Source organism: Portunus trituberculatus, chromosome 47 (assembly GCF_017591435.1).
Source record: "Portunus trituberculatus isolate SZX2019 chromosome 47, ASM1759143v1, whole genome shotgun sequence".
NCBI lineage: Eukaryota > Metazoa > Arthropoda > Malacostraca > Decapoda > Portunidae > Portunus > Portunus trituberculatus.
In genome coordinates this window covers 19,115,303-19,134,305 of record NC_059301.1, presented here as the reverse complement: position 1 = coordinate 19,134,305, position 19,003 = coordinate 19,115,303, and the positions used below count along the sequence as shown (strand labels likewise).

At 43.3% G+C, this 19,003-nt stretch overlaps 2 protein-coding genes across 2 annotated transcripts in view; one reads left to right on the top strand and one right to left on the bottom strand.

Moving 5' to 3' along the window:
• Positions 1–2,015: 2,015 nt before the first annotated feature.
• Positions 2,016–5,253, bottom strand: LOC123498162 (cornifin-B-like). The gene is made up of 5 exons (XM_045245330.1): positions 5,239–5,253; positions 4,804–4,965; positions 3,457–3,585; positions 2,370–2,516; positions 2,016–2,042 (listed from the first exon to the last, which is right to left on the bottom strand). Exons 1-5 carry the CDS (start codon positions 5,251–5,253, stop codon positions 2,016–2,018), a joined length of 480 nt encoding a protein of 159 aa, XP_045101265.1.
• LOC123520672 (glutamate synthase [NADH], amyloplastic-like) overlaps positions 3,211–19,003 on the top strand; it is a 120,752-nt gene continuing 104,959 nt past the window's right edge. Inside the window, 1 exon segment of the mRNA XM_045283182.1 lies at positions 3,211–3,473. The gene's annotated coding sequence lies outside the window, so the exon portion shown is untranslated.

The window sequence follows — 19,003 nt, the reverse complement described above, 5'->3', positions numbered from 1 at the left end:
ATATATATATATATATATATATATATATATATATATATATATATATATATATATATATATATATATATATATATATATATATATATATATATATATATATATATATATATATATATATACACACACACACACACACACACACACACATTAGAAGCACAAGATCGCATAGTAAGAAACTGAGGAAGGGAAGATGTCTGAGAGATGTTAAAAAATATAGTTTCCCGCAAAGATGTGTTGAGACTTGGAACAGTTTGAGTGAGGAAGTGGTGTCAGTAATGAGAGTGCATAGTTTTAAAGAGAAATTGAATAAGTATAAATATGGAGACGGGGCCACATGAGCATAAAAGCCCAGGCCCTGTAAAACTACAACTAGGTAAATACACACACACACTTTCTAAGTTAGATTCCAAGACTACCACTCAGGGCCGTTTCTAGCTACAGGCGGACCAGGCGATAGCCTACGGCCCCCAAGCCATAAGGGGGCCCGCAGGGTAGCTTGGAAAATTGAAATTTCCCGAGCCACCCAGGGGCCCCGATGAAAAGTCGAAATCTAGGGCCCTCCCTCCAAACAGCATCTTGCCTAGGGCCCCCACAAAGCTAGAAACGGCCCTGCAACCACTGCCGCCGCCTCTGTTACTGCTATACTACTAATACTATTACTCTATTATTGCTGCTGTTATTATCAATGTTATTCCCACTGCCACTTCTATTACTACTATTCAAACAATTGGATGAGATCATCCTTACACACACACACACACACTGGCAATTTCCGGCTCATGTAAGGGTCTTCTTCCCCTTTATGCCGAAAGTGTCCGCTATTGTTGTTTTGGCATCACTTCTTGCCCGCCACTGACACATCAATTTCTCATCGCATAGCATGGGTGTCGCTCCTCCAACGTTGGTTTAGCAGTTGATAATTTCCTTGCTGGATCATAAACATGTATTTAAAGAGGGTGATAATTGTGAGAAAGAAGCGTAGGTAGCTTTACAAAGAAAAACAAAAGGAAGATGACTTCTCTGGTTTCTCGTGGAAATTTTGCATTTGTAACAACTCTGCGGCGGCCTCGTTCACGTGTTTAGATGTGGTGGGTCAGTGAAAAGGAAAGATAGATGACTGGTGAGAAAGAAGAAAGGGGTTAGGTAAGGTAGCCAGCCTCTCCGGTTCCTTACGTAAATAACCTGATTGTGACAGGTCAGCGGCCCTCACACCACTGACAGACTATTCACGTGTGTGGGATGAAATATCTTGTATATGATCCTCGTGTCAGCCGCAGCACACCACGCCTCTCGGACTGCTATATTTATACTACAGAACTTATTTTTCTTCCGTGTTGTGACAGCGTGTTCCATCGATGACTTTCTTGGCACGTGATGATACATACACTGAGCATTTCAGTAACCCTTTCAGTAATGTCATTGTGGATATTTACGTAGAATAGCCCAATTAGGAATGATAACTCTTGTAATCGTAATATTAACGTTGAAACAAATTACCTATACATGATTATTTACTTTGCTAACTCAACCTCAACTAACAACAGGTGAAGATATGGAACTTAAGATTCTAGTATGAATGAGTTAACCTTTTATTCTGCATGCAACGGTGTGTGTGTGTGTGTGTGTGTGTGTGTGTGTGTGTGTGTGTGTGTGTGTGTGTGTGTGTTGATCAATTTGCTATGGTGAAAATTATGTAGTACATGTAGGCTATATAATAAACCTACTCACACCAGTGGCAGCCAGTCGGTGGTTGGCTCGATGCCCCGTGCCGTGCCTCATGACCCTTCCACCACGCTACAGCAATGGAGTCGATGTAGAGGTTTGGTGCGGTGCTTGTGGGCCATGCAGGTGAACAACTCTCCTGCTCTACACTGATTGTTTGTTGTTTTAGTAGTAAACAGTGATATCACGAAGTTTTAACTCATCCATATACTTACTCAAAGACGCGCGTGCAGCCGCAGACAACAGAATATACCACAGTAAATCATGCACACACCTCAAAGCAATACAGTACACTACACCAGCTTATATTCAGCAAATACCTAAAATTTGACACCATGCGTATTGCGTTCTGGCAACATAAAAATACACCACCACCAGTAACACCAACTTACTACTTAGCCTGTCTGCTCTCAATACAAAAACCCACGCACTATCACCGCGCACGTAGACAAACACACACACACACACACACACAGAGAGAGAGAGAGAAAGAGACCTTATACTTAATATTTACTTTCACCCCCCCTCTTCAATATCTGTCACAGGGTTGTTACTAGGGCTCGGTTAGGAAGGAGCGCTATGACTGGCCTATCATGGAGGCGGTGGCTGCCCAGAAACCAAGTTAGGGAAGGGGAGGGGGAGAATACCATGTGGATACTGCGTAGTGGGGTGACGGGCACGCCGGTCTCACGTGACGAGGGCAGCATTGTGGGGCACGGAGGGGGAGAGGCGCGATGACAGCCGGGAAGGTATTGGGAGGGGAAGCTGGAGAGAGGTGCAGGTGATGGGAGGGGCTGGGAGTGTTGGAAAGCTGGGAGGTGTGTGGGTAGGCTGATGGCAGCAGGTCATGTGTGTGTGTGTTAAAATGAATATCTCTCTCTCTCTCTCTCTCTCTCTCTCTCTCTCTATATATATATATATATATATATATATGGAGGTTGAGGCCACCAAGCGCTTTCCTCTGATAAGAGACGTAATATTATGACAGCTGATAATAAATGCACCAATAAATCAGGTGAGAGAGAGAGAGAGAGAGAGAGAGAGAGAGAGAGAGAGAGAGAATATATCCACTCTAACTTTTTATCGCTCCGTTTAATTACCCTCCCTTTCCAACCGACGTTTCATGACAGCTTCCTCTCACACTCCATATTTCCTGAGAGACACACGATGCCTGACCATCCTCACCAAGCACCTCAATCTTCTTACAAGCAAGAAAAGCATAAACTTTCTAAAACCAGACTTGCTTGCACTGTTACCACGTAAGCTTAATGCATTGTGTTGGTAATAGCAAGTGTAGGACAGATAAGTGGGCATTGGGGCGTTACAGCCAGCATTTTAGTTGTTACACATGAGTGAAGCAATGCTGAGGCAAAAACTGAATAAATTATGGTGCATGGGGAAGTGAGGACCGATAAAACATGATATATAACAAGCGGGGGCACTGCGCCTGCGCCGGGATGGGAAATTAAAGCCACAGCAGACGACCTCCACCCCCAGTACGCGCTAGGCCGGCAGAGGGGTAGGACACCGCACCGCGAACTGCTCTCTTGTGACAGAACGTACCTCATATACTAATATCTTACCTGGAAAAGAGGGAGCAAGCGTGTGCGTGACGGCTCCTGATTCAGTTGAACGGTCTAGCTTTTGTAACACGTTCCCGCGGTTTTAGTTTCGTGTCGCTATAAGCTTAGTTGTGTTCTCCCGGCATTAGGAAGGAGGAGGACGACAGTGCACCAACACAGCGTTTACAGGTAAGTGGCACATGCTGTCTTGTTGTGCGGCGCCAGGGTGTCGGGTGGTGTGAAAGGTATCAGGAGCGGCGGGCCCTATTTCCTGTGGGTCGTGGAAGTGTGCAAGGCATTGCTAGACGTAGGGGCACTGGAGGTTAAGAGCAAGGTGGGGCGTGTTTGGCTAGACGCCGGCCGGTGACTGACTGGTGGTGGTGGTGGTGGTGGTGAAGTGGGTGATGTAGGGAGTGTGTTTGCTTATGTTTCTTTTAGTGACATGGAGGGTTAGATTAAGAGAGAGAGAGAGAGAGATAATCAATAGTAATTATATCCAGGTGATTATCATGCAGAAATATAAATATAGAGATAGTCATCATTCATAGATAAGGGAGGGAAGAACACGTCAATAACTATGGTTTGCACTGGTGCCGCATGATGCACGCACGAGTCGGCCAGCTGCTCCTTCTGTCCGGAAATAGCTCACATTTTTGCAAAAGGAAGGAAGGAAGTAAAGTCGCGTCTCGAAGTTATATTTATTTTTACACACCTGCTTCCGTACACATGGCTCTCGTCCTTACCTGTACCTTCACCCGCTCTGTCGTGTGTTGGTGCATTTCGTAAATAAATATACAAACGGGGAAGATATTAGAATGACAGTAAGGAGTTTCTTGTCTACTTTTCCTTACCACAGCTAATCCATGAGGTAGATTTTCTGGATAGAGTATGAAGCAGTGAGGATAAAGGATTTCCTCAGATTAAGAAGTAAACGTTTTAAAGTTTACCGAAAGTCCGATCGAGTAGTGGTGAATCTTATCATTATAATATTATAGTAGTGTGTGAAGCAAGCTTCCCAGTGACGGAAGTAATTTTGAGCTGCAGGAATGATATATCAGATTACTGTAATAAGACCTTGGAGATTACCTGAGGCTTAGTTAATCCTGGGAGAGGTTATCCAATGCAAGGGGAGTGATGTTATGGGTGGGTTAAGTAATTCTATTTTTATGAAGAAATGTAGAAATGAAAGTTAGAAATTGATATAGACACAATTACATAAAACTGAATAGTTTCATGGAATTTAACGCACTATGATTTCTTGACAACTTAACCCATTATCAGCATTCAAAACTTAGAGAGAACACAACAAACAAGTAGAAAAGTACCTATGGATTTCCTTCTGTTAATTCCTCGCATTATTAAACTTAAAACAGTAATTTCTTTTCATACATACACTTACTAAGCTTTGTCGTACTTCATGTTCAGATAGCTTGGAGAAAAAAAAATAATAACTTTCCTCCCTAAAGATGCAATCGAGACAAATTCTTAGATTATAATTTTTCATGATGGCGAATGATACCGAGAAGTCTTCAGCATTGTCAGTGAGGCAAGGATGTTGGGGGCGCGGAGGCAGTGTGGCTGTGACTGTGTGGCAGGAGCAGGGGCAGGGGCTGGGGCAGGGAAGGGGCGACGAGGGTGACGAAAGCTGGGATGAAGCAAGCAGGGGTGAGGGACTTTCTTGCTGCTCATTCCAGGTATTGACGTTGCGTGTGAGAGTAAGGACTGTTTGTTTTGTGTGTGTGTGTGTGTGAGAGAGAGAGAGAGAGAGAGAGAGAGAGAGAGAGAGACATACATAACGAAAAACGTCATGCGCTTGCCAATCATAAAATGGATTAATAAATAGTATGTACTACGCGTCTCACAGTCCAACAAAATAATGTGGCTCAATCAATCAACCTCAATAACCACACGCACGTCAATGCCCAAGAGAAAACAACAAATAAGAAAGCAGCACCTCCGACACAGTCATGCTTACATCTCTATACAGATCACGAACATAGCTACCGTTGGGACCCGAGTTGCAGGTTGTGGCCAAGGACGAGGAGAAGGGGTAGGGTGTGTTGATGTGAGGTGTGTTGTGTTGTGGGTTGGCCGACACGACGCGCGCTCTCCCCAGGTTCAAGGTGACGTGCTTTAAGTTTGTACACACGTGGGAAGGAACTGAAGGTGTACAGGAATTGGCGAAGAACATCAGCAGCAAAAGAAAAGTCGCGTTTACTTGTTTAGACTTGTAAGCGGCGCGTAAAGGTTTCTCTGCATGGTCAAGTATACGATGAATGCGTTAATAGTCCGTGGCCTTGGGGATGACACTGCCAAGGTTTGTTATTGTTGTGGGCCAGCTGAATGGGTTCGTTGGCTTTCTCAATGACCTACGGCTGGTGGATGGTAGATGGATGGGTACAGTAACATATGTTTAGAAAACCGTATGTCATTTTGCTTTCTTTCCTTTGAATTCTATCACTGTTGCTGTTCCTCTTGTCGCTCTTGTTCCTCTTGCCTCTCCCCACTAACCTCCACCCATCAAAGGAAGAAAGGCTGACCTAACTGACCTAATACAGGCTGGCAAAACGCGAAAGGTCAGTTGATGAATTTAATTTCTCTGCACTACCTTCCACCCACCCACACATACACACGCACACACACCTCGCTATCTCATTAGTCAGTATCCTTGCTCAGGCTTAGGTGAGGTCAATACAGATTTTCATTGTTGAGCGAGCAGTTAGTGTCCTCCCGAGGCGAGTGTGTGACTGGGATGCGTGGTGTGTGAAAGGTCTCAGCCTCAATATTGATTGGATATACATGATGGCAAAGCTCTCACCAGGAGGGCAAAGTTGGCGATCAGCAGGAGTCCAGCACGTGGTCCTCAGAGACTGGTTGCTCCTGTGTTTGTAGGGCAGCGGTGCAGAGGCGGTGGAGAGAAGAAAATCGATTAAAAATAGGATAGGAGGGAAAAATCTACCTACGAGATAGGAATAAGTTGATAGCAAGAGTGATGGTAATTCATGCAGTTTTGCGCCACTCACATTTGTTTTATAAGTTTATTGATTAAAAAAATGCAAGAAAATATGAACATTCACTATTTTTCACTGACGACACTCGTGTGTGTGTGTGTGTGTGTGTGTGTGTGTGTGTGTGTGTGTTTACACACACACTCGCATTAGCCGCCCCTTCTGACGAATAATTGTGTGGAATTATAATGTACTCATTTCCCTGAAAGCTCTCTCTCTCTCTCTCTCTCTCTCTCTCTCTCTCTCTCTCTCTCTCTCTCTCTCTCTCTCTCTCTCTCTCTCTCTCTCTCTCTCTCTCTCTCTCTCTCTCTCTCTCTCTCTCTCTCTCTCTCTCTCTCTGTGTGTGTGTGTGTGTGTGTGTGTTTGTTTGTTTGTTTGTTTACACACACACACACACACACACACACACACACACACACACACACACACACACACCCGCATGAGACTCGAGGGGTTATTCATGTCGCAGTAATAACGTCAATGAGTCTACAATTGGCTCAAGCAGTGTGCATCCCTGGACTAAGTGGCGGCGTGGTGAGGACAGGCGGGGCAGGATGGACAGACGGAACAGGCGAGGGAGGCGGGGGAGATTAGCTTTTGACCTCCCAGAAGCCGCCGCCTCTTGAGATACTCAGTTCAGTGGTGTGGTGGAGCCCCGAGTCATCGTCTTCATGATGAGGGTGTGAGGCGAACCGGTTATCCTTGAGTCTGCGCTTATCTGTCACTGCCAATGTTGTGTGGTGGTCTTGTTTTGCTGCTGCTGCTGCTGTTGTGGTTTTGGTGGGGGTTGTTTTGTTGTTGTTAGTTTTTTTTTTTTCTCTCTCTCTTCTCCTCTTCTCTCTCTCTCTCTCTCTCTCTCTCTCTCTCTCTCTCTCTCTCTCTCTCTCTCTCTCTCTCTCTCTCTCTCTCTCTCTCTCTCTCTCTCTCTCTCTGTGTGTGTGTCGCTGGCAAGAGATTGTAACCTAGTAAAGTGACGGGTTTTCCACACACACACACACACACACACACACACACACACACACACACACACACACACACACACACACACACACTTCCCCTCCGTCTCAGGTATCATCACACCTCACTTGAATGACACTTTCCCTTCGTCGCCTCCACTCGTGTACCCCGTTACTGTGTGTGTGTGTGTGTGTGTGTGTGTGTGTGTGTGTGTGTGTGTAGTGTGTGAATGTAAATGTGTGTCGTGCATTGAATCCACTTAACATTTAGTCTAATAGTATATGTTCAGTCCACCAATGTAAGGAGGTAAATAATATACAACTCGTAAGGGAAGAAAAAAAGAAAAAAAGCTTTGTTAACCCCATCAGTACCATGGCCCGTTTTCATATTAATTCTGCTTAATATTTGGTGATTTTATACAGCTTCAGAAACTTATGTGGGGATTGAAATAGTGACGACTCTGGCCATTAATCATCTGACCTCCATAGACCCTTCCTAATGTCAATAAAATTCATGATAACAATGCCTTCCAGTTCTGAAGAGGTTAAATACATTGCGTTGTAAAAAGGGAACGATAAAGAGCAAAAAAAAAAAAGTTAATGAAAGCGTAGTAGTTTCTATGACGGCTAGAGAAGCAAGGATGAAACTGGTCTCTGACGATCACGTGTTGGGCTCGTGGTGCAGGTAAGGCGTGAGTCATACTGATAATCAACAACGCGCAGATGAATGAGTAATAAATCCCGTCGACGAGGAATAATCAAACAAGATACGCAGTACTACAGAAAGCAAGAGTCAACAATACTCGAAGCGAGAACTTAAATATTTACAAAGTTGGTATATAAAAAAAAATATTTGATTGAATAGCGAGGAAAAACAGCTAAGATCGTTGATGATAAGACTCCCTTGGGTAAAAGTGTAGTATAGGTGGCACAGACTCTTTCTTACTCAACTGGCAAGCTACTGTATAATAATGATATTTCCTTACAGCCTTGCGTCATGAACTCAGTCAGCCAACAACCAACAACACCACACACGTGACACTCACATCACGAACCGAGTGAACCTCCCTCTAGCATATATTTCCACCTCGATTTCTCAACATTCCACCGGTTTTCAGTATTTATTAGGCAACGTGAGTAAGATAAGACGTTGCAGGTTGCTTCATATGTAGGTGCAGAACAGGTGAAAGTCAGGGATGTGTCGGTAACCTTATCGGTGGTAGAGGTCGATATAAAGTCTCATTGCAGTGATTGTGGAGGTAAAACTAGTCTACATTTACAAAATATATATAGGTAGAACAGGTGTACGATAACTGCTAGGTAACAACGAGAGAGAGAGAGAGAGAGAGAGAGAGAGAGAGAGAGAGAGAGAGAGAGAGAGAAAGAAGGGCAGGAAAATGAAGCTATCCAATCTGGTTTATACCACACAACAAATATGGAACATTGCGAGACATTTTAGCAGTGGTGGCGATGGTGCTGGGTGTGGTGGTGGTGGGGGGGGGTATGGTGTGCTAGTGATGGCAGCAGCGGTCTCACGTGAACAGCGGCTGATCAGAGCATGGCATCTCTTGCTTCCACCTCTCACACTCCCCTCTCCTCCTCCTCCTCCTCCTTGTCCTCTTTACCCACGAGAGCTCCACCTGATATCCACCTAACCTTCCCAAGGCCAAATTCTGTTCGTACTTTCCACTGTTTTACTTTCACACAGCTTTCCCTTTTTCTCTCTCCCATAGACCTCCCCTCACCTCTCCCCGTCCACTCATCCTGTCAGTTTCCTCCCTCTACACATTCCTTTTACCTGTAGACTCCCTCTTTATCAATACACCTTCCCTCACCTTTTTCCCTCCACGCATTCCTTTACCCATTCTTATTCCCTCAGTTCTCTCCCTTTATCCATTTTTCCCCTTCAGCCTCCTGCATTCACTCGTCTCTTTTTCCCACGCACCTTTCATCCATGCTGCCTCCCATACCCTTCCAATGTTCATCTCTGCCAAACGTGATTTAACTCTGGGTGTTTCTCAAGGTTACAAGGTTACTGGCCCCTCTACCTTTTTTTTCTGTCCCTCATCCATTCCCTTTATCATCTTGGTATTTATTTTTTGCGTCGTGGATTTCGCTCAGTCTCTCTCTCTGTCTCTCTCGGTGCTTAGTTCCCAGCATGTCTTCTACGCAGGATCCCCAAGGTACAAGTAGCAGAGAGTTTTAGGATGATTACCATGGCGAAGGTACGCATTACCACTGTAAACAACGTGTGTTCCCTGCCAGCATGCTTGAGTCTCCGTGATAATTTTATAACCTTGACAGTTGTGGTGTAAATATAAGCGTTGGCATGGTAGGTTTTTGTTATTGCTGTTGTTGTTGTTGTTGTTGTTGTTGTTGTTGTTTCCATTGGTAAAAAAAAAAAAAGGGTGTTTGTTAGTGTACTGTATCTGAAAAATAGATCAGAATACATGAACCGGTATAAAAAAAAAAGAAAAAAAGAAGAAAAACCAAACGCGTTATTGTGCTCTACCTTAAAAATATAGTAACATCCACAAGGAGGGTAGTGTAATGCTTTGAGAGGTCTGGAAGCACAGAGCACATTTACTCAACACACGGCGAACATAAACAGAATCCTTATCGCACCTTTAAGCTTTGGTAGGACGCCGGTAATGTTGCAAGATGCGGCGAGGCAAGACAAAAGCAACCACATGAAAAATAAAATTAACCACATCAGACGATCCCACTGTCTTGCCTTTTGTGAATAATGTATAGCCTGTGGCCTGGATGAAGGTAGCGCATCGAAGAGCCTGTGTGTAGAGTCTGTACTAGTAAAGGAGCGTAGATAGTTGCAAGCAGGGAAGGCCGCGAGGATGATTGAGACCCAGGGAGCACACAGTCGTTAGCTTCCTGGTTTTGAGACGCTACTTCGGTCAGCCCTCATCTACGCTGTTTACATTGTTCCTCGTGCAACACTATATCTTCCCACTGTTCTCCTGCGAATTATTTTGTTTTTGAGCTTCTTTTAAGTAACTGTTCACATCATATTTTGTTCTTGAGCTTCTCTTGAGTAATTGTTCATATCACATTTTGTTCTTGAGCTTCTTTTAAGTAACTGTACATTTCACAACCCGAGTTAAGATGTGTGATGGTGACACTGACCATGAGGATAATAAAAACAGGAAAGAAAAAAAGATCTTCCCACTGCTCTCTTGTGACGCCTTTTTTTTTTTTCAGACTCCTGCGTAACTAATCATCTCACAACCTAAGTTAGAAAGTACGATTTTTTTTTATGTAAGAGGAGAAAACTGGCCAAGGGTAACAAAAAATAATGAAAAAGGCCCACTTAATTGCCAGTCCCCTTACAGGTCCGATAGAGTTAGCCAAAAGAAAGGGATAAATGTCTTGAAATGATGATACAGGCGATGACACAGGTGATTAATTAGTATAGGTTATCTAAGTCCACGTAGAGCTTGCAATACATCACCTCGTCATATGTCACTATTCTCCTGCCGTTTGCTTGTTACTCTGCTTCATCCAACGACCAGTGACACAAATGAAATCCAAAGTCAGGGAATATGACCGTGGTATAGGAGATCAATTAGCAGGTTGTGTAAGTTATGTAGTGTGTGGACCATCACAACTCCTCTGTACTCTCTTATCATTCTCCTTTTTAGTCCACTTCAGTTCTTTGGCTGTTCATCTAAAAAACTTAAGTATATAGTAAGCTATGCGAGATATGTAGTACGTGGGTGTCTTCTTTTGTTATCCTCCCTGGGCGCAACACATTGATCGATAAGGAAAGGGAGTGACGCAGTTGTTATTCGAGCGTGTCTCATTTCATGCACTAGTTCTTGTTCACCAGCCTAAGGGAAGGACCCAGATCGAGGGTTGTGACCTTCAAGCACGCCAGGGACAGAACGCAAACAGTCCTTCCTCCTACGTGCGTGAGTGTGTGTGTGTGTGTGTGTGTGTGTCACGTGATAGACTAGTGCCCACCAGCTGCACCCTTTCACACACGACGTACCCATCTTTCTACGCTTCAGAAGGACAACAAGTAAGTCCTCATCAGTTGAAACGTTTCTGAGCAGTTGGGGAACGAGCTGTGTGTGTGTGTGTGTGTGTGTGTGTGTGTGTGTGTGTGTGTGTGTGTAATTCACCTCGGTCGCCTGCTGGTCACCCAGCCAGTCTTCCCCATTACGGAGCGAGCTCAGAGTTCATAGACCGATCTTCGGGTAGGACTGAGACCACAACACACTCCGCACACCGGGAAAGCGAGGCCACAACCCCTCGAGTTACATCCCGTACCTATTTACTGCTAGGTGAACAGGGGCCACACATTAAGAGGCTTGCCCATTTGCCTCGCCGCTTCCCGGGACTCGAACCCGGCCTTCTCGATTGTGAGTCGAGCTTGCTAACCACTACACTACGCGGTGTGTGTGTGTGTGTGTGTGTGTTTCACTGTTTGATCTGCTGCAGTCTCTGACGAGACAGCCAGACATTACCCTACGGAACGAGCTCAGAGCTCATTATTTCCGATCTTCGGATAGGCCTGAGACCAGGCACACACCACACACCGGGACAACAAGGTCACAACTCCTCGATTTACATGGGCTACACGATTTACATGAACATGGACTACACGTGAAAGGAGACACACCCAAATATCTCCACCCGGCCGGGGAATCGAACCTCCGTCCTCTGGCTTGTGAAGCCAGCGCTCTAACCACTGAGCTACCGGGTGTGTGTGTGTGGTCGTACATTATTCCGTGCACGACCCTAAGCAGAATCTCTGGGGAAACTTCTTTTGATGATGGGAAGAAGGGAAGTAAAGAAGGGCTAGGTGATTACATGAGAGAGAGAGAGAGAGAGAGAGAGAGAGAGAGAGAGAGAGAGAGAGAGAGAGAAGAAGATATATGGATTGGAACGCTAGAAAATAGATGAATATATAAGTAAAGTTGAAGAAATGATTAATGCGGCGTTGTTTACATAAAGATCAGGAATGTGTTACTCAGGAGTGCAGTGACAGAAAAAAAAAGAAAATGTTAAAAAAACCAAACTCGTCGAAATTGAAGACTGGTGCTGGAGTGACACTTTACTTGTTTGTTTTTAATATTTAACAATGATAACAGTAAATAATTAAATAAATAAGAAAAGAAAGAATTAAGAAAAAAGACACCGAATGAAGCTCTAAGAAAAATATAACAAAACATCTTTTTTTCGATTTATCCAGTTGTCTTTTTTTTTTCGGACATGACCTTGGTGGAGAAAATCACGTGGACGCAGCATGAACAGAAGGAGTAGGAGGAGGAGGAGGGAGGAGGGAGGAGAGCAGAGGAGGATGCATGGGGTGGGGCGGTAAAGGTTGTGACTTCGGTTCCTTCACCTCCCTGTCTTGACTTTACTCTTGCTGCTGTTTGTCCTTGGTGTGTTTGCCCTTCCCTCCTCAGGTCGGTTCTCTCGTCGCCCTGGTTGTCACTGTTCTTCCTTAATCCTTTCAGTGCCGTGACGCGTTTCCATATTCATTCTGCTTACTATTTCGTGATTTTAACAGTTTCAGAAATTTATGAGGGATTAAAATAATGAAGTCTGTGGTTATTAATCTTTTGACCTCCATAGACCCTTTCTAATGTCAATAAAATGGTCTTATCGTACACAAATCTCAAAGTAAAAATCCCAGTATTGAAGGGGTTAACTTTAACTTCCCTTACATTGTTGCCGTTTTACTGTTGTAGACAGCTTCCTCATGCGCTCACCTCATGCATACACTTCTTTTGTTTCTTGCTGCGTGGGTTCCTCTGTTGCTCTGTTGCTATCCTACTGGGACCTTGTTATAAGAAATAAGAAAAGAATGCTCTCTGGGGGCTTCTTTCTTTCTTTTGCTTTCTTTCTTCCTTCCTTCTCTCTCTCTCTCTCTCTCTCTCTCTCTCTCTCTCTCTCTCTCTCTCTCTCTCTCTCTCTCTCTCTCTCTCTCTCTCTTTCCTTTTCATCTTAGTGTCCTCCACGCCAAGGACTCCACGGCTATTTCAGTTGAGTCTGTAAAGAAAAGAACCACTTATCCTTATTTCCCTAACTCCTCCTTCCTTTTTCTGCAACTCCTTCCTTCTTCATTTTTCTCCTTTTCATTTGGACACAATTTCTCTGTTCCTCTGTTCCTTGTATTTTCGGTGACTTATTCATCAGAGAGAGAGAGAGAGAGAGAGAGAGAGAGAGAGTCCGTATCCAGAAACGCTTTGCTCGCTCAACACGACTATCTTCCAAGGCCACAGTGATGATTAGCAAGATTTTAAAGAGTAATTTTCCAGTTAATAATGTAGAAATGGTGTTAACCTGCCTCCAGAGCCATAAAAACACCTTTGGAAACGCGTGTAAATTTAAATAAAACCTTTTGAAATACTAGAGGTGAAGCGCAGAAATGTTGGAGAATACGAGCCAGAGAGAGAGAGAGAGAGAGAGAGAGAGAGAGAGATACGAGCGAACACGAAGACGCAGAAGCTTTACCATCCATTCAGTCCATAATAACAAGGCGCACACTTCTCCAAGGTCGCGTACCGCCACGCCAAGGTGAATCAGAGGCTGTCCATCGCAGCGCCACCGCTCGACAACGGTCCTGCAATCCACTCGCAAGCAACAGAGACACTACGTAATGCAGGGAGCAGCGGCCAGCGATGTCCTTCTAGGGGTCAACTGACGGCCCACTTTGCTGCGTGAAGATGATCCTTGTGTGTGTGTGTGTGTGTGTGTGTGTGTGTGTGTGTGTGTGTGTGTGTGTGTGTGATTCACCTCGGTCGTCTGTTGGTCACCCAGCCAGTCTTCCCCATTACGGAGCGAGCTCAGAGCTCATAGACCGATGTGTGTGTGTGTGTGTGTGTGTGTGTGTGTGTGTGTGTGTGTGTGTAAACTGCTGCGTGATAAGATTAGCGAACAATGAATTAACGTCACCATTATGTAAATCTTTCTTTGCTTAGGAAATGAGGTATTGGAACGCGGTAAGAGAGAGAGAGAGAGAGAGAGAGAGAGAGAGAGAGAGAGAGAAGAACGTCCTTGAAACATCGCTGGAAAGTCTTGTTTTTTTTAGAAAGATCTTGGAAACTCGATTTGAATTTCTTATTTTCTAAGCCTTCAGAATTTCTTGTCATCGAGAGCTAATGGAAATGGGAGAGTTCTGAAATCCCGACTAGTTCATTTAATTAACTTTAGAACACAGGATTTCGTTTTCATTGTTATCTTCTTTATTGTTTGGATTTTTCTCCGTATTTGAATTAGTGATGGCTGTGAGTTTATTTTTCCTTTGCTGTGCTGAGATATTTTTTTTCTATTTGAGTTTAATTAAATTCATCCAAAATTATATAATAGGTTTGAATTTATACGAAGCTTCAGTCATTGATTTGTGTATTTTCAAACCATTCATTACTATTATTATTAGCATTTTTAACTCTTGGAACAGACCACGACCTTGTTTTTTTTTTCCTTTTGAGTTTAGAGTTAAAAAGCGTCTTATGATGATGATGATGATGATGATGATGGTGATGATGAAGAAAGAACGTAAAAGAACAGAGAGAGAGAGAGAGAGAGAGAGAGAGAGAGAGAGAGAGAGGTTTCGTGAGGCCTTCGAATAACACACTGAACCAGAAAATCCACCTTCATATACAAATAGAGCATTTTTTTTCAGGTTTTGCGTCGTTACCTTTGACCTTGGCGTTCCTTTTTTTCAGCGGCACCTACGAACTATCCCCTTCTGGTGCCATTTGCTTCAGTGTCTTTAGCTCACTGTCTCTGCCGCGCCACGTATCATGCATGCTCCTGCGTCACTCGTTTGCTTGTCATTTGCGAACATTTTTTTTTTTTTAATCTTCTTATTTATTTATTGATCAATTTTTATTCTTATTTTGAGGTTTTCTTTCTTTCTATTTAGTTTTTTGTGTTTCATTTTCCTTTTGGTTTTTCTTTCTTTCTTTCTGTCTTTCTTTTGTGTCTGTGTAATTTCTTTTGATTTTATTTTTTTTTTTCTTTCTTTCCTGTTAGTTTTTTTCTTTCATTTTCTTTCTCTAGCTTTCGTTTTCTTTCTTTCTTTCTTTCTTTATTTATTTCTTTCGTGTGTGTGTGTGTGTGTGTGTGTGTGTGTGTGTGTGTGTGTGTGTGTGTGTGTGTGTGTGTACTCGCTTGTTTTTACGACTTTCTTTGTATGGTTGAAACTCTAAACAATTATTCCACATGGACTCTTTGAACGTGGATATTTATTTTCCCCCTTTAAACAACACGGAAGCAAGAACTCGTATCTGACACACAAGCCTTTCCCTCCAGTCATGTCCTCCTCACTCGCTGCTAGTGGGCTTGTCTGGTCTGGTCCCTCTTGCTTAGTTAATACATCGACTCCCTCATCAGTTTTCAGCCTCACGTCGCCTATTTTTCTGTGTCGACATTTATTATTTTTTCAGCGCTCGTCAGTATTTGTTAGTATTAGATAACATGCGGTCCCCCCAAAATTGTACCATGTCACTGTGTCTACGTGTTTGCTTTTCATACACGTCTTCTCTACTCTCCTCTGTTCTTCTCTCATCCTTGCTACTTTGTCTCTTTCTATTTAAACACTATGAAAAAAAATACATAAAGGAAGTACAGTGTCATAAAGTTACAAAAAAGGGAAAAAATGTTGCTAAGCTAAAAGTGGTCATTGTTTTCTTATTTATATTTCATAGCTGCTCTCTCTCTCTCTCTCTCTCTCTCTCTCTCTCTCTCTCTCTCTCTCTCTCTCTCTCATCCTTGTCCCATTCTCTTTCAGTACCTCCATTACGTATTTACCTCTCCTGTCCTCCTTTCTTCCTCTCTGTTATCTCTCCTCTCTAGTCCAGTGTCTCTTTTCCTGTTTCTTATCTCTTCTCTCTCCTTTCCCTGTGTCTCTTTTCCTGCTCCTTCCTTATCTCTATCTCCTTTGTTTGTGTGTCTCCTCTTCCATAGTCCTCATTGTTATGTTCTTCGTGTCTGTCTCTCTCTATCTTCCACTCCCTCTCTCCCCTGGTGTACACAGAGGGGAGTGGGGGGAGTGGGGAAGTTTAAAGAGCGATGGAGGAGTGACGTGAGGCGGGAAGATGACTAGAGACACACCCTGGTTAAGCTCATGGACATCTGTACCTTGTGGAGCTCATCATCTGTCCGTCTTAGTTAGTGTCTTGTTTCTTTTCCTTCTCCTCCTCCTTGTTCTTTTTCTCCTCGTTCTCGTCGTTCTCGTCTCTTTTCTGTTTTTTTTTTTGTTTTTTTGTTCTTCTTTTCCTTCTTCGTCCTCCTCCTTCGGCTTTTGTTTTTCCTGTTCTCGTGTTTTTTTTTATTTTCCTACTCCTTCTCCTCCTCCTTTTTGTTTTTCTGCTTATCCTGCTTCATTATAGTTACAGTCTCTCTCTCTCTCTCTCTCTCTCTCTCTCTCTCTCTCTCTCTCTCTCTCTCTCTCTCTCTCTCTCTCTCTCTCTCTCTCTCTCTCTCTCTCTCTCATTATCTCCTTTAACCGTTGCTTCACCAGTACTACTAGCACCACCAATACAGCTCCTGCCACCACCACCACCACCACCTCCATCACTGCTTTGAATAAAAAAATATAATAATTCTGGTTAAGACTTACGAAGAAAAGACTTGAGACAATGCAGTGTGGTTAAATATACATAAACTTATTGCCTCAGTCCAATTGGCCCCCACCACCACCACCACCACCACCACCACCACTAGTACCTTCAAAACATCCTTATATAATATTTACATAGAGTGATATACTAACAAGACCCTTAGTTAACCCCATCAGTAGCTGGACGTGTTTTCATATTCATTCTGCTTACTATTTAGCAATATTGTGCAGCTTCAGAAACTTATGTGGGAGATTAAGATAGTGAAGACTGCGGCCATTAATATTCTGCCTTCTATAGATCCTTCCTACTGCAAATAAAATTGTCTAAAAGCACCCAAAACTTGCGGCAAAAATGCGTCCCAGTTCCGAAGAGATTAATATGTTCCTGGCACGGTTGTCACTCTTATCTCGCGTACCATGACCACCACTGTCTTTTTCAAACGATATCATCGGTGAGTTAGCGAGATAAATGCTTCTAAGTGCGAGGGTCGAATGAAGACGGGGAAAGAGATAGGGTGGGGGAGAGGGACGAGTCGTGGTGGTGGTGGTGGTGGTGAGGATAGAGAGGGATAGGAGTCGAACTGGTAATAACTCGATCTGAAAACTTTTGTGCCGTTCTTCCTCGGACATGATACTGATATACACACACACACACACACACACACACACTCTCTCTCTCTCTCTCTCTCTCTCTCTCTCTCTCTCTCTCTCTCTCTCTCTCTCTCTCTCTCTCTCTCTCTCCGTATATACACTTTTCTTTCTTTCCTGTGTGAGGTTTATATCTTCTCTTGTTGTCTCCCGATCTTTCTTATCCTCATTTATATTTTCTTAGTTTCGTTACTTTCTCTCATTCCCAGAACTCATCTCTGTCCTATTTTCACCGTCCTTCTCTTGTTCTCCTTTTCCATGCTTCTGCTTCTCTCCAAATATGTACAGTCTTCATGATTTTCGTATTTGTCATTCTTTCTCTCATTTCTCATTATCCCTTTGTCTCTTCTTTCTCCATTCCATGTTTGTTTTCCTTTTCTACTTTCTCTTTTATTTCCCATCGTCTCTTTCTTCCTCGTTCCATGATTTTCTTTTCCTCTTCTGCTTTCTCTCATTTCGTTTTTACCACCGTCTCTTCTTTCCTCGTTCCATCTTTCTCAGTTCCTAATCTGTACTTCCACTCCATTCTGTCTTCGTCAGTAGCAATCTTCTCTTCTCTTTTTCCATGTCACGCTTCATTCTCATCATGTGTGTTTCTGTCATTTGCACTCTATTCTCTACTCGCTATCTCATTTATCTATCTCGATTTGGTCATTTTGTAGGTACGTACCACCCTCTTTATTTTTGCTATTATTCTCTCTTTCCTCTTTCTATCTTTATTAATTTCTGCCACGTGTCTTTGTCCCTTCTTTTTCCCTTTTTTTCCGCCTTCTACACTACAAAGCAAATATTTTTTTCCTTCGTTTTCTTTCATTTTATTTCTTTTCTCTCCTTCGTAGCTACATCGTATTCTCTTTTTCTGTTTGTTGTTTTATTTTTACCTTTATTTTCTTATCGTGTTATTCCTCCTCTTTTCTTTCTTTCTCTTCATCACTCTGAAAGGCTTTTGTTTTCCTTATTCTTCTTTGCTTTTCTGTGTATATGATATGTACGTGGATTCATGTATTTGTGTATATTTATGAGACTTCACAACGTTCTTCTCATATTCTTGCTCCAATACACGCATGCACAACATCCTTCTCACAACTTCGATTATTTTCCCTATCCTCTTTCACTCTCGTCCTTCCACTCCCTCACTTGTTCGGGGTTTAAATTTCACGCTTCTCTTGTTTCATCAGCCCACAGTCGTTGTTTACATCTCATCACCGCCTCTTGTTTCACCTCCTGCATATGCATTCCCCTTTATTTCATACTCAGTCCCGTTGTGCTCTTCCCCTTCCTTGCTTTCCTCGTCTCTGTTTTCATTTTTTGCTTCTCTCACTTTACCCTCCCTTCTCTTCTCTCCCTCCTGTGCCGTCCTGCTTCCTCTTAGCCTCAGTACCAGCAATCTCCTTCCCAACGTCTCTCTCTCCGCTCCCGTTGCCGAGTGTCAGCACATCATGTTCTCTGTGCCAGTTATTCACAGATTTCTAAACCGCCACGACACTCAGCGAACATGAAGGTGAAACACGTTAA

Coding starts and splice junctions, on each gene's coding strand:
- LOC123498162 (XM_045245330.1), bottom strand. Junction 3,586..4,803: donor ACAATGCTGAAGACTTCTCG/GTATCATTCGCC, acceptor CCCTACGTCTAG/CAATGCCTTGCACACTTCCA. Junction 2,517..3,456: donor TACCTGTAAACGCTGTGTTG/GTGCACTGTCGT, acceptor CAACACTCCCAG/CCCCTCCCATCACCTGCACC.